Below are 14,259 nucleotides of genomic sequence, written 5' to 3'. Positions count from 1 at the left end.
ATTGTAATTTAGTTAAACCTGTAACACCACTGACTAAAAGGAAGTAAGCTTGAATTACCATGAGCAGAATTTGGCCCCTAGATCTTTGGCTCTGAATGCCTGCTTTCTTTTCCTAAATCAGTACAATCCAGCTCCTTGCCTGAGGGGGGCAGCCCCCTCACCTTTCTCTGCTGTAGTTTACTGCAAACACTGCCGACCTAACTTAGGGTACTGTCTGATCTCACATAAGCAAGTCAAGAGTTACCTTAACACCTGCAGGACACAGAAAATTCTTTTTTGTGAGTCTCACATTTGCAAATGCAAACAAACAAACAAACAAACAAAAAACCCTCTGCTCTGCTTCTCCTTCTTCCCCTTATGAATTGCTGAATGCATCTCTCAAGGAAAATTAATTTCTTTGCCTTTTCCTTGCCTCTAATGAACTGCCTCTGAATGCAAGAGGGCACAGGAAAAGGAGAACAGACTCAGTGGTGAGCTAATAAAAAGTGAAAAGGCGTTCAAAGCCATCAATATCTTTGCAAAACTAGCCTGATGGAAATGTGCTGGCCTGCATGCAGGGGAGGGAGACTGGAACAACCAGCAGCAGCCGTCATTTGATGGGAAAGAGGAGACATGATGGAGGTGTCTTCCCTTCACACTCTCAGGATGGGGGGGAGCGGGAGGGAAGGAGCCAGATGGACAAGTGATGGCCACGCTCACATAACAGGATCTAGACAATGATACAGTTCCAGACAAGGCTTCCAGACCCTGAGCCCTGGATTCTGTGGAAGCCCCACTGGCTATTGCAAACAGCAGACTGATTCGGTAGTCAATGAATGAAGAGCTCTTTTTGGAAAGCCTAGGGCAGGGCACCATAAACCATGGCAGAATGCAACACACACAAGAAGGGTCACCATGAGGTAGACAGGTAGAAAGGAAGAGCAAGCAAGCTAGTTCTTTAGCTGCTGTTCTGACTCCATCTCACAAGGCTCCAAGACTTCAGAGTGCTATGGTACAAAAAGCACAATATCTATATAAAATGGTAACACCCGGAGCTTAGAGCACTTACTAGAGAATTAGTAGCTGTCTGAGAGTTTATTGGGTAACATTTTCAAGTGGTCACCATTTCTTAGGGAAGTAACAAAGGGTGAAGCACATGAAGTTTGGAGGCTTGATTCAAATAAACACCCAAAATACAGAATGCTCCTCTAGATAATCAGAATCTCCCCATCTACAAACCACACTGGAAATTCCATGGAAAAAGGTGGGCCTGCAAGGATTTCAGAGAGCATGGAGGCAGGTGAGAAAAGTGAACCGAGCTTCTTTTTGTCAAAAGTTCAGTTTGATTTTCTGGGTGAGGGTTCAGGTCGGTTCTTATTTTCCCCAAACCTGCTCAGCCATCCTGCAAGGAAGTAAGAGGGACCAAAAACATTTTTGCTAAATGAATTAGCCTATGTATACATGCCATAAGAGGCCTGCCTTCCAGTCTGAAAGTGAGCAGAGCTGCAAGTTTCCACCAAAACAGTAATGAAACCCTGGAGTTCAGGCTTTCCCAGCAGAGTTTGCAAATGCTCTGTGAGCCGAGCAAGGAGAGATGATTTGTAAATGGTTAGACTTCTTTAGATGTCTATTGTGTTACCTATCAGCTCTGGGTTCTTGAGGAACCAGGGTGCAGTACTCAGCCTGCCTGACTCACGAAAGACCTTCTCCCCCAGCCTCTGCTTGAACCAAAGCCGATCAGAAGAAAGACTTACAAAAAGCAATGAAAAGGCAGTGGGAGACGCACCTAAACCCCTCCGGACAAGGGTGACAGGATTAAGGAAACTCCCCTAGTCTCGTTTGCATCGAAGATGGGACAGGGAAGCATCTCCATTGGCATACAGAATGGAGAACAGAGCTTCCAAGGCAAGAACCGCACTGAACTCTGGGACCAGAAAAGCAGGGAAGCACTGCATGATGGGGATCTCTATTCCAAATGTTAATGAACCCACCCCTGCACATACCCAGCTCAGTAGTTATCAGACCAATTCTAGTAATAAATCCTTTATTGGTACTCAAAATACTGAAGCTGCCTAATTGCATTGTGAGCTCCCTGGAAGGAACACCGCCCATAGCCAGGAATGATCAGTTCCTATTGTCTAGCCTGAACAAAACTTTGGTGTACTCCCTTGAGCTACCAGTTTACCCATAAACAAATCTTGTGTTCTCCCTTGAACCATTGTTCTTTCCCTACAAAAACCCCTACCCATGCTAAAGTAAGTGCTCTGATGTCTGGATCCAAAATCTGCATCAGTTCCATTGGGACTTCATCTTCTCCTGACCGTGCTGGGGGCTCTGCCTGTCTCCAACACTTCGGACCCTCAGCTACCATCTCCACCTGGGAACTCCGATACATTCAAGCTTCACGGAGTGGTGAGAACCCATCTCTCTCTCTCTCTCTCTCTCTCTCTCGGTATAGCCTTCTGACCCTGACTTGCATAATCAGTTATAGTTTTCCAAACCTGACTTTTATAATCAAATTTAAGCTAAAGATCCCTGCAGCGCCCAAAAATCCCGTGGGGTTTGCTCATTGTAAGAGTGTGGACTCACCTCTGCAGTGCCTCCTGCTGGTCACCCATGGGAATTAGCTCTTGGAGCGCCCTCTGCAGGCTGGTGATCCGGCTCGCCACTTGGCTCCCATGTCTCTCCCAGACCCGGTGCCCCTTTATCTGGGGGCTGCCCCTGGGCAGTAACCCCTTTCTCTTTGGGTCTCCCCTCCCCAGAGAACTCCCACCCACTAACCCCACCTTACTTCAGTGTAAGGCTACGGCCAGTCACCATTTAGCCCACTCCCTGGGGCAGACTGCAGTATAAGCCACTCATCATAGGCAAGGTTGGGTCTGGACCTGCTTCCTCTCTCTGGAACCCAGTGCCTCTCTGGGGCCTTGGACAAGGGCCTGCAGCCTGGGGAGTTGCCAGCCTGGAGCTCTCCAGCCCCTCTGGCCCTTTCCCCAGCCCTGCCTCACTCTAGGCACCCTGAGCTTCCCAGCAGCCAGGCCCTTCTCTCTGAAGGCAGAGAGAGACTGTTTGGGCTTCTGGCTCGCAGCCTCTTATAGGGAGCAGCTGGGCCTGATTGGGGCATGGCCCCAGCTGTTACTGCCTTCCCCAATCAGCCCAGACTTTCCTTCCCAGCCTCAGCCCTCTCCCAGGGCTGGCTTTAACCCTTTCTGGGCCGGAGCGGGTGACCACCCCGCTACATTCATCAAGTGGGTTACTACCAGAACAATTGTAACGTGAAAGTGGGGATAGGGATGTGCTGAATCTGGGGCATATGAGGGTAGCAGCTTGGAAGTGCTGCTCAATACAGCTTGCTCAGGCGTACTTTATTCCGTGTGATGCCGATGGCATCTGAGGGTGACAGCTTGGAGGTGCAGTTTGACCCAGCCTGCTGAGTCCAAGGGCATATGAGGGATCAGTTTGGGAGTGCTGATTAAATCGGTCCTCTCAGATGCGCTCAGTGTGAGTGTGAGTCTCCGATTCTGGGGCTGGAAGGACCCAGCCCTGGGGAACCTAGGACCTGCTGGATAGCTCCATTGGGAGGGAACTTGCAGAAGGGAGAAGTAGAGCTCCTTATGAGAACACAAGTGACACAAGCAGTACATTGATAGAATTACAGCGCCCCCCCCCCCAGAATAGTAACCCTAATAAATGAATGTATCCCAAAGTAACGGGCAAATCTGGTAACAATTGAGGCGGGTGTAGCTTGTATTTTCTTCCCAGATAATAGTTCTGGAGTAATATCACTTCAAAAGCAACATAGGATGACAGACTGGCCCTGTAACTGTCCTTTCTAACACTGTTCAACAAATTCACCCATCAAGTAACTTGAAGCATCACACCACAAACAATGGCTGGCTGCCTTAATGTCAAACCATGGTCATCAGTGGGGACGGAACCTAGAAAATTCAGCATCAAAACCACAGGCCATCTGTCTAGGTACTTGTATGGCTTCCATCACCATGGCATCTCTACAACTTGAGGTAAAGGAGCAACTCTGGTAGATGCACAATAAGTAGCAGGGTGTTGCGATCCCAGGTGCCAGCCATTAGAAAGAGTTGTGAGCACATGCAGAGAGACTCCACGTAAGCCTTCCCATTCAGGTTCAGACAACTGGTTCCTCTAGTAGTCCAATATGATGATTAGGAACAGAGCCATGAAAACCAACCACCCCCACCTATGAGACAACTGATTTATCTTGAGAGAATGAATTTAGTCTCCATCCCAGAGGAGGTGCTTCTAGAGCAGGGTTGAGGGCCCCTGATGGGCAACATGGGGGAAGATTGCCCTGCTACTGCTCTGCTGTGCCTGCTCTGTGACTACCCAGAGGAAGGTCAGTTTGGTGGCACAGCTTGCATGACAGATCTATAAAAAAACAAACAAACAAACAAAAAACAACAGCATCCAGGACTCTCTACCATGCGATATTCAAAACAAGGGAGCCGGGCTTTCTTTCCTCCCAGCAACATCTTATGACAGTCTGCTTCATTCACCGCACCCTCTTGAGCTGCCGCAGATATGATGACTTCTGTGCTGCCAAGTATCTTTCACCCACCCTTTGCCCAACAAACAGGAATGTCAAGAGACAAAAGGTGTGATAGAAAGATGTTAGGGTAAAACCCTAACACTGGTTCAGTTCAGTATTGTCTTCTATCAACCTGCTATGCACGTTTAGCAACTACTGTAGCTCACACCGAGTTCATTTTCATTTTAATATACCATACGAAAAGCAGCCTAAATATATATTCCCAGATCTAAAGCATATAATCTGTAAACTATAGGAAAAGGCAGATCATTTCCATTAGTTTCTTATGTAGCAAAAACCACAATTTACACCCAAAGCATATAATTATATTCAAATTCTAAAAGACAGTGTTGGAAGTACTTTAAATTCATAGTTTGGGGGAAAGTCACTCAGGGGTGTACGCAGTTATGTTTTAATGTGCAAAAACAACACGCACACACAAAAAGAGAGAGCAAGAGAAGTAATTTGAGCAAACGGTGAGGGGGCCATGGCAAATTACAGACCCACACTCCCAGTGCCTGTTTGGAATTCTGAGCAGCCGGCGTTCCATCGTAAAACATTCTTGCTGTTCCTTTGAAAACAACAAAGGTGGCAATTGTGGCTAGACCCCATTCAGACTTCAGAACCACGGCGGAAAACACTGCCAGGCTCCGTGTCCAGAATTCAAAAGTGTCCTTCCTCCTCTTCAGGCAGGGTTCGATCTTGGCTACTTTTTTTGAGCTGCCAATGCACAAGAGTAGTAAAGGGACTTTTCACATCTATATTGCTGCCTACCTAGGATGTCAACGCACACTAATGGACATAGCTGCTCAACCCTGCTGGGAGGTAGGCCACTGGTGCTGTCCTCATTTTAAAAAAGGTATAAAGCAGAGACAGGGAACATGAGTTGTCCAAGATCACACAACAAGACAGAGCCACAGGCCAACTTGAAGTTTACACTGTAAACTTGAAGACCATCCTTCCTCTACTTCAAATTTAATATTCACAGAAGCTAGAAATGGAAAAGATCTATTAGATCTTCCAGTCCACCTCTCTGCCAGTGCAGGACTGATACCCAGCACAATTTAAGCAGAAAGCAAGTCCCCGTAACATCATAATGAGTGTAAATGGAAAAAGATGCAATAGCTCCTATCCAGTCCACTTCCCAGCCAAGACAGAATATTCAGTATTGCAGTATATTCCCCTGTGCTTTGATCAATTCTGTGTTAATTTACTCAAGCTATGGGGCTTCCACCACCGCCACCAGATGAATACCTTACACTTTTAAATGTTCCAGCAAGAGATGACTCTCTCCCATACCAGCGCCCGCTTGAAGCTACAGTGGAGTGTGGACTACAGTGCTTATGGCATCACAACATGTTATTATGGTGACAATCATAACATTGCTTACGTATTTTGATGCCACTGTAGCAGGATGAAGGAACAAGAAAAAAAAAAAAAAAAGAGCAAAAGCTGGCTGATGACTAACAAAATTTCCTTTAGTAATTAGTTACAGTGGAAGAGAAAATGACGACTAACATAGGAATGTTAAAAAGATTGTCATTTTATTTTTGTAATGATAATGATTGTATAGTGTGAGTGTAAGTATCTTCCAAAGTAGCAGAAAACTGTTTTACAACCTAAAACTGATAAACAAACTACACACCAGTATTACCTATCTTTGAAACATAGCCATCTCTGGTATGAAACATAGCAGCTGTTTCACAGCTCAGAGCAACACTGATAAAAAGCAGAGAAGATAGCATGAAGAAGAACCCACCAGCTAACTCAGCGGGAAATATAGGGAGGAAGAAAGCCCTGACTTAATGATGACTCAGGACTAACACACCTCGCTCTTGCAAAGTGTGCCACATGATTTTTAATAAGACTAAGGCTTTGTCTACACTTACCCGGTAGTTCGGCGGCGAGCGATCCAACTTCTGGGTTCGACTTATCGCGTCTTGTCTGGACGCGATAAGTCGAACCCGGAAGTGCTCGCCGTCGACTGCGGTACTCCAGCTCGGCGAGAGGAGTACCGTGGAGTCGACGGGGGAGCCTGCCTGCCGCGTGTGGACCGAGGTAAGTTCGAACTAAGGTACTTCGAACTTCAGCTACGTTATTCACGTAGCTGAAGTTGCGTACCTTAGTTCGAATTAGGGGGTTAGTGTAGACCTGGCCTCAGGAACAGAAACTTTGTATGTCTCCTCTGAAAGGGGGCACCTCCAGGAGCACAGCGCCCCCTAGCACCATGATGGAGTAATATTTCAGAATTAACTCAGAGCGCGGAAGGTCATTTACTAAAACAATACCATCTGGTCCTAGCAGCACCTTAAGTTTTTTTGCTTGGTACTGTGACTCAGGAACCCCTTAATGCCAACTGGCAAAGGGGTTACAGGAATGTCCTGATTCTGGTAGGTACATTCTCGTTCACCAAGGAATGTCATGTGAGTCTTAAATGAGTGTCGGTTCCAGTGGTCATTAATATCATTGTGAGATGTATGTACAGATACATATAAGGAGTTATGTAGATTTACTGAAAATATGTTTTACAGGCACGGCAGGCCAACAGGTTTTCTGTCAGACAAGAGAGGTTATTCACCTGTCTCTGTCGGGTGTAAATTAAGCACTTTAAGCTAACACAGTGAATGTCTATTTACATACAAAGACAGCAGAGAAATGTGAAACCAACAGGAAAGCAGCACACAGGAAAAATAAGCCATGAGCGTTGGGGGAAGGTTATCCTGACTCTGGGTACAGACAGTGAACTTTAGGGATATAAGAAGGCAAAGAGGACACCCTTTTATCCTGTACATAAGTAAACTGGCAGTGTGTTTACATTCATGAAAATGGGATCTCAACCAACCTCGGTTGAAAGGCTGCAGAAGACATTGGGTGAAATAAAACTTCTTTAGACAAGAAGTTTACCTGTTAAGTTTAGTCTCTAGAAAGCATGTTATGATTTTGTTTTAGATGTAGCCATTTGTATTCAATATTCTCACTCATTCAAGATTCAGGTGGCAATGTATAATAATAAACTTGTGGTTTTCACTATGAATATCTCTCAGGGCTGTTATATTAAGCTGGGGCTGATCCTGAGTTAGTCATACAAACTGGTGTGTACATTAGTCCTTCGGGGACTGCAGATCTGGCATTTCTGTGAGTGTTCAGTGGATAAAGGCACTGGACACTACAGGGGAACACGTCAGATGCTATGGATTAGGAACCAAGTCACTGGCTGAATTGTATGGGGAAGGCAGTAGGGACAGTACTAGCAGAATTTTCATTAGCAGAACTGGAGGAGAAGCTAGAACTAGAATAGTAGGAAGTGTAGGTCAGAATTGGGGTGCATTGGCAGAGCTGTGTGGGAAGTTTGCACAGCACTGATTCAGGATTAGTTCCTCATTTGCACAAACACGAGTTTTCACTCACCAACTGAAAAAAAGAAATTAGCAATGTTACAACCCTCATAAATGCTTCATGTAAGGGGACTATAAATGACAGGACTTGTGAGAAGTGACTAAGGTCTCCGAGTTGCCACCTACAAGTTATGGTGACTCCTCGCTGCCAATCCTCACAAGAAGCCCTCGCATTTCACTGTGACTCGCTTTACAGCTTGAACAAGCCTGGTCCTTGCAAGGTACAAAACACTGCCTCTTCCCCAGCCACCCCTGCTGAGCAGATCCGAGGGCCTGGCCCTCCCGCACATGGTGTCACGCAACAGCTCTGCACGCCCCCCATTTGCTGAGGAGGGGGAGAGAAAAATATGGCTGGAGGGAGAAAAGGACAATCCGAATTAATTAATTCTTCACTAAAACAAAATACATACAAATCTTATTTTATCTGTCAACCAGTGGCAGGCATTATACAGCTGCCTAGTGCAGGCAAAGAAAAAAACAGAGCAAGGGACTGGCAAGCCACTGGTGCAGGCTTTGGGAAAGCAGCTGACCCAGCAGGGGGCTAAGTAGCTTTATAGGGGGGCCCCCCCATTAGCTGTTCTGGAGTGGATGAAACCTTGCCCTATCTGGGTTGCAGATGAACCGACCCAAAACTTAGCTGCACTATGGACTTCTTTTCCTGTCTCAAAAGCTAGGTCCCAGAAGTCCCTTCTGCAGCAGCTGGAGTTGTATGGCTTTCCCTCACGACAGAGATCCCACTCTGCTTTGGAAGGTCCACACACAGAATGGGGGATTTCCCCCTACCTGTAGAACTGGCTTTGCTTGGCATTGTTCTTCTATGCAAACCTTTGTTTGCTCACCTGCTGACACGGGTGTGCACGTGGTGCAGAGAATCATTATACAGAGACCAGCTCCCCTATATACTATGCTGTTCCAAGTTTCAGCATTCACAGGTTGCAGCTAGGAATGTGGAAAAGCAGCATCTTGGAAACCCTTACAATACTGGCACTGAGCAAACTGCCAGCTCAGGTCTCCATCCTGCAACACTGAAGTCAATGGAAGTTTTGCCACTGATTTCTGTGGAAATCCAAAAGCAGCCCCAAAGAAAGGCATAGGGGGGTATCTATTCATTTATCTAGAGAGCTATACACTACGATGGCTGCCTCCTATGGGACAGAGGTTTTCCACACTGATTAACAGTTTCTGATATCTGTTAGTTGTATATGCATACAACGACTGAGATGCATAAGTGACTCAGAAGAGGATGAGGAGATCAAGTTCCTTCTAAAACTGCCCTCTGGATAGTCACAGCTTGGTTTAGGCAGTACAGATGAGGCACCAGGGATGGAAAGGCTCTGAAGGGCTAAACCACTTGGGGATTTGAGGCCTGAGCCTGCCCCAACTATCGATTTCAATGGGATCAGGATCAGGCCCTTTAGTTTCATCCACCAAAGAAGAAATCAAAATCCCAGTAAACACAGACAGCCTCTTTTCACACACATGCACACACACACCCCGCCTCCCTGAGTTCTGACTCTGCAAAGCTGTCACAGGTCCAAATTCTAAGTGCCTCTATCGTACAACATGAAAGAACAACACAGATATAAACCAAGCCTGTGTTTTGGTAAAAGACCAGCTGTCTTCATGGTCCCTTTCTCCTCTCTCACTCTTGCTCATTCCCAGAGGGGGTTCCATGCCAACCTTCCTGTATGGCACGATTAGGGGGGTGGGGGAATCTCAGGCTGGCTCATGTGTTGGCATCAGCTCACAGAGCCCTCCACTTCCCTTGCCTTGTTACTGCAATGAGGAAGCAAGGAAAATACCCCAGGTCCCTGAATGAAGCTGAGGACAGCTTTTATCTTCCACTGGATTTGCTGGCGTTTGGGGAGGTGGTGAAGCTAGAAGAAGGGGTGAGGGCTAACAGTGCCAGATCTAGAGCAAAAAGGAGGCTATTTACATCCTCATGGACCATTCCCTGCCACCTTATTTCAGAGCTACCCAATAAAACATTTTGCTCCATATGTTAAATCCTCACTCACAGGTGGTCTATGAACCAAACTTCTCCTCCTCCTCCGCAGAAACTGACACACATTCAGCTGAAAAGGTAGGGCTAGAGGACAAAGAGCACAGGCATAGGTGCTGGAACTAGGGGTGCTACCCCTGGCTTGAAGTGGATTCCATCATATACAGGGTTTACAGTTTGGTTCAATGGTTCTCAGCACCCCCACTATACAAATTGTTCCAGCGCCCCTGACCACAGGATGCTCTGAATCAGGAGGGGCAGGGTACCTGTTACAGCTGTTGGGCAGACTGGGTTGGAGGGAAGGGAAGCCAGTGACTAGAAGAGACGGGGATGCAAAGGGTCAGGACTGAGCACGAGCAGAGCTGTGGTAGGGATCAAGACTGGGATAGAAGAGGGCACACTGGCAGAGCTGTATACAAGGTGCGAGAATAGAATAGCTGGGAGTGCTGCAGGTCAGAGATGCATTGGGAGAGCTGTAGTGGGAAGAATGGGAATAGCAGGGGATGCTACATAACAGGGCTAAGCTGCCATTATGTGGGGATTCGGGATTGAAAACACAGTGGTGTTGCAGGTCAGGATGGTGCATAGCCAGATCTGTAGATATGGGTAGGTTAAAAAAAATGCTGCTAGTTCTCTCATCACTTTCATCATCAGCCTCAAAATTGAAGGAAAGCATATCTAGACAATGCACATAAAGCCAATCAATGCCACCTATTGAACTCCATCCACTGAACTTCAGGTGAGAGTTTATTATTATTATTATTAACCATGTTTATTATGGTAGTGCCTAAGGACCAGCCAAGAAGGGGGCCCCACTGTGCTAGCACTGTACAAACAGAACAGTCGGCAGTCCCTATCCCGAAGAGCTCACAATCAAATAAACAGAGCCTGGGTGGAGCAAGGGGTGGAAATTTGGGAACACACAGTGAAGGAAGGGATGGCAGTGACACAAGCATTGCTGGTGCTCCGGTCATTTCCCAGCCTTCAGCAATATGCCAGCACTGCCTTGGCCTTGGTAGAGGTAAGATGCTAAAGAGCCTGGAATTCACACCTTGATGCCCTGCAATGGGTCTGCAACTTTCAGCTGCAACTAGGGTGACCAGATGTCCTGATTTTATAGGGACAGTCCCGATATTTGGGGCTTTTTTTTAATATGGGCTTTATTACCTCCCACCCCCTGTCCTGATTTTTCACAATTGCTATCTGGTCACACTAGCTGCAACTCTGGAGAAACTCTTTCCAAAAGGCCAGGCACTCAGCTGCCTGGGGCTCCCTGTCCACTGCCGAAATCCTCGCTGCTTGGAGGCAGCCGAGTGCAAACAGGCAGGCAGGTTTAGAGGGCGCTGAGCACTTGCCGCAGGGGAGGGAAAGGTGCGCTGGGGTGGGAGCGGGGAAGAAGCCGCTTAACTAGCCCCGGCCAGGCTAACGCCCCTCATCAGGGCAAGGGGGAGCAGTTACAGCAGAGCAGAGCGCACGGCTGCCACGGAATCCAGCTCTGCTCGCATTCCAGCACTCTCGTTTAACCCTCCCCCGGGAACCGCAGGGAAACCGGGAGCAGCACACACAGTCCCCCTGCCCGGCAGGTTTACACCAGCTCAGCATTGCTCAGCACGCCAGGGAGCACAGGACTGTCCAAGCAACTCTGCCTCCCCCTTTCACCGCGCTGCTCTCGCCTTCTTTCCTGCCCCAGTTCTCCCTCCTCCCCCGCTCGCTCTGCCGGGCTGCATTTAAATACAGTTCCTATTATTGCCTCTCCCCGGGTTTTTCAGGGAGCCAATACCAGGCACAGCAGGGATCAGCGAGAACCCAGCATCAAGAGCAAGCGTTTCCCTTTATAAGCCCCCAGCTGCTTGACAACTTCATCAAATAAAATTGAGAGACAGCGAGCGAGCGCCAGCCAGTGCTGGCATCCCCCCCCCCCCTTTTTGTGTAGCTTCTCTGACACTCTCCCCAGCGCTCAGGGCTAGCGTGCAGTGGGGAAAGGGGACATGCAGTAATCCAGGTCCTAAACACACCAGAGAGGGTTAGGGCATGTCTCCGGAGAAGACCCTCTGCTATGGGGGCTACTGTACATCACCCACGCTGTACCGCCCCGCCCGGGGTAAACTATCATCCCCTTCTAACTTGCTACACCAAGTACAGCCCTCAGACCTTAACTAGCTGCCGTTTTATGGAGACGGTGTCCGATGACATAGCATATGGCCAGAGATAGGTACACGTAAATTGACCCTGTCCCCCCTCTGCCCGTCAGAATGTGTGACTATGTCCACACCCAACACACACACAGCTCACCTCCAAACACACATGGATTCGAAATATCAATCTGTTTCCCTGAAGAGAGGGGGTGTGTGACACAACACACGCGCGCGCCATGGGACCAGCATGTCCTAACCTAGAGCAGGGTAAATGGAGCCTGCTCATGCAGACCCATGCAGAGTCATGATCCAAGCTTCCCACTTCAGCATCAATGGAGGCATAGTCGCAGTACATGACCAGCGAGCTCTCGGATTTCAGGAAGATCCGCTGTCAAACATTAGGCTTCCCAACGCACACTGATACCACCACCACCACAGGCTCCGGCTCCCCAGGACCCAGCCCCACCAGCACACTCCGCAAGAAGAGCGGCCGGGTCAATTTCACTCCCAGCCCCAATCGCTGGGTGACAAGCTGCGTGGGACTGTTCTCACAGCCCTGACGCCGCTAGCGGTAAGTCCCTCCGGCTTCCCAGCCTGGGAGTGGGGCTCACGGCTGGGCAGCCGAGGGTTAACCCCCCAATGCGGGACAGCTCTGATCTGCCTGAAGAAGTTGGCAGTTTTAAGGAGGTTTTTCATAAAAGCGGGGGGGGGGGAGGACGAGGAGGGTGATAGAGGTAAATAAAAGGGGATTGGAGGAGGGGAGAGAAAAATCACCCCCGCAAGAGAAAGTCAAATTCTGTTCTCAAGCCCCCCTCCCCTGCATGCTACAGCTGTTCTGAAGAAAAAGGTTAGAAGGAAACAGTGAAAACCCACCGTGTCCTCCTCGTAGGGAGACAGGCGAGCGGTAGATAGAAATAGGCACAGAGTGGTGCTTGCTGCCGTGGAAATGATGCTCATGCTGAGTCTGAGCCACAGACGAGGAAGAGGAAGCAGAAGAAGCCACGTTAGAGGAACTCCAACCCGAGCTGACGATACATCCCCAAAAGAGGGAGCACATCCACAGGGTCCAGGCGGGGTAGCGTCCTGGGCAGATGCTGGGGTCTATTCTCAGGTGCATGGTCAATGCACTGGGCACCTACAGACGGGTAGTTTGAATTCCAGCCGGGAAGACAGAATACGGTTCATGATGTCAAGGGGCCCATCCTAGCAGAAGGGAGAGTCACTTCCAAGGTGGGAGCGTGTGTGCGCTGGGAGGGGATGGGAGGGAGGAGAATGGGGTGTGGGGGGAAGGTTAATAAACAACTACACGCAAAAATTAAAGGTCGATGTTTCCCAGGGCTGGCTCTACTGTGCCAGGAACCCCGCTGCTGCACCAAACCGCCAGGAGGGATCAGGAAAGCCACACATGTCAGGAAGAAGGATCCTGGATCTTTCACTTGTCAGGTTCCTCCAGGATCATAGATGACTTTCCCTGTCTGTGATCCTTGCCTCTCACTTAACAGGAGAGGGGCAAAAGAAAAAATAGCCAGAGACCCTGGGAAGGTTTTTGAATTTTTTTTATCCCAATTAAAAGGGGTTGCTTCTCCACTAGCAAGTGTTGCAATGCAGAATTGCTAGGCGCACACACACAAATCTGGATGGTTATCCTCCTTCCTCTGGATCCAGGCGGCAGGGAACTCAGTGAGAGAGAGAGACAGAGCGAAGAGGAAAAGAGCAGGGGAAGAGGAAAGTCCAGAATCCACAGGAGAGACAGAGAGCCTTAGGTGGAGCAGGATGCTCAGGGGGCAGCTCACTAAGTGAAGGCAACCAGGAAGCCCAGGTGAAGTGAAGAGAGGACTTAGGGAGCCAAATTCACAAATGGGCGAGCCGCACGCAAATAGGCTCACTCCAGAGAGCGAATCAGTGAAGCCCAAACACTCTGCAGAGGCAATGGCTGGTTCATGAGAAAGGAGGGGTTGGAGTAGGGGGCTGACGTCCCACCCCCTCCATTCATATACATCTTTCTCTCACTCACTCTCGTTCCCTCCCTCCCTCTCTCTTCCTGGAATCTACTCTGGCTAACGATGCTTCTTTAACAGCTATTTTTCTTATACTGAAATCATAATGTAAGTCACAACTTGCCTCACTAGGGCCAATGCAGGATTGTTCCCTGAAGTCCATCTATGACTGCAAACAAATACACAATAA

The 14,259-nt window shown here is 48.5% G+C and overlaps 1 protein-coding gene across 33 annotated transcripts in view; it reads right to left on the bottom strand.

The window, feature by feature from the left end:
* The window catches only part of NRXN3 (neurexin 3), a 1,417,823-nt gene that overhangs the window by 481,258 nt on the left and 922,306 nt on the right, over window positions 1-14,259 (bottom strand). Inside the window, exon 1 of one of the 33 annotated variants that reach the window (XM_065593461.1) lies at window positions 12,946-13,941. The exons of 28 other annotated variants lie outside the window; for them this stretch is intronic. In XM_065593461.1, the coding sequence (XP_065449533.1) occupies window positions 12,946-13,189 (244 nt within the window). In that variant the 5' untranslated portion in view covers window positions 13,190-13,941. Of the gene's footprint in view, window positions 1-12,945; window positions 13,942-14,259 lie in introns of those variants that run through there. 4 more of the 33 variants (XM_008170912.4, XM_024107581.3, XM_024107580.3 and 1 more) reach the window with 4 other exon arrangements.

Source organism: Chrysemys picta, chromosome 4 (assembly GCF_011386835.1).
Source record: "Chrysemys picta bellii isolate R12L10 chromosome 4, ASM1138683v2, whole genome shotgun sequence".
Taxonomy (NCBI): domain Eukaryota; kingdom Metazoa; phylum Chordata; order Testudines; family Emydidae; genus Chrysemys; species Chrysemys picta.
This window is presented reverse-complemented; position numbering and strand designations above follow the sequence as displayed.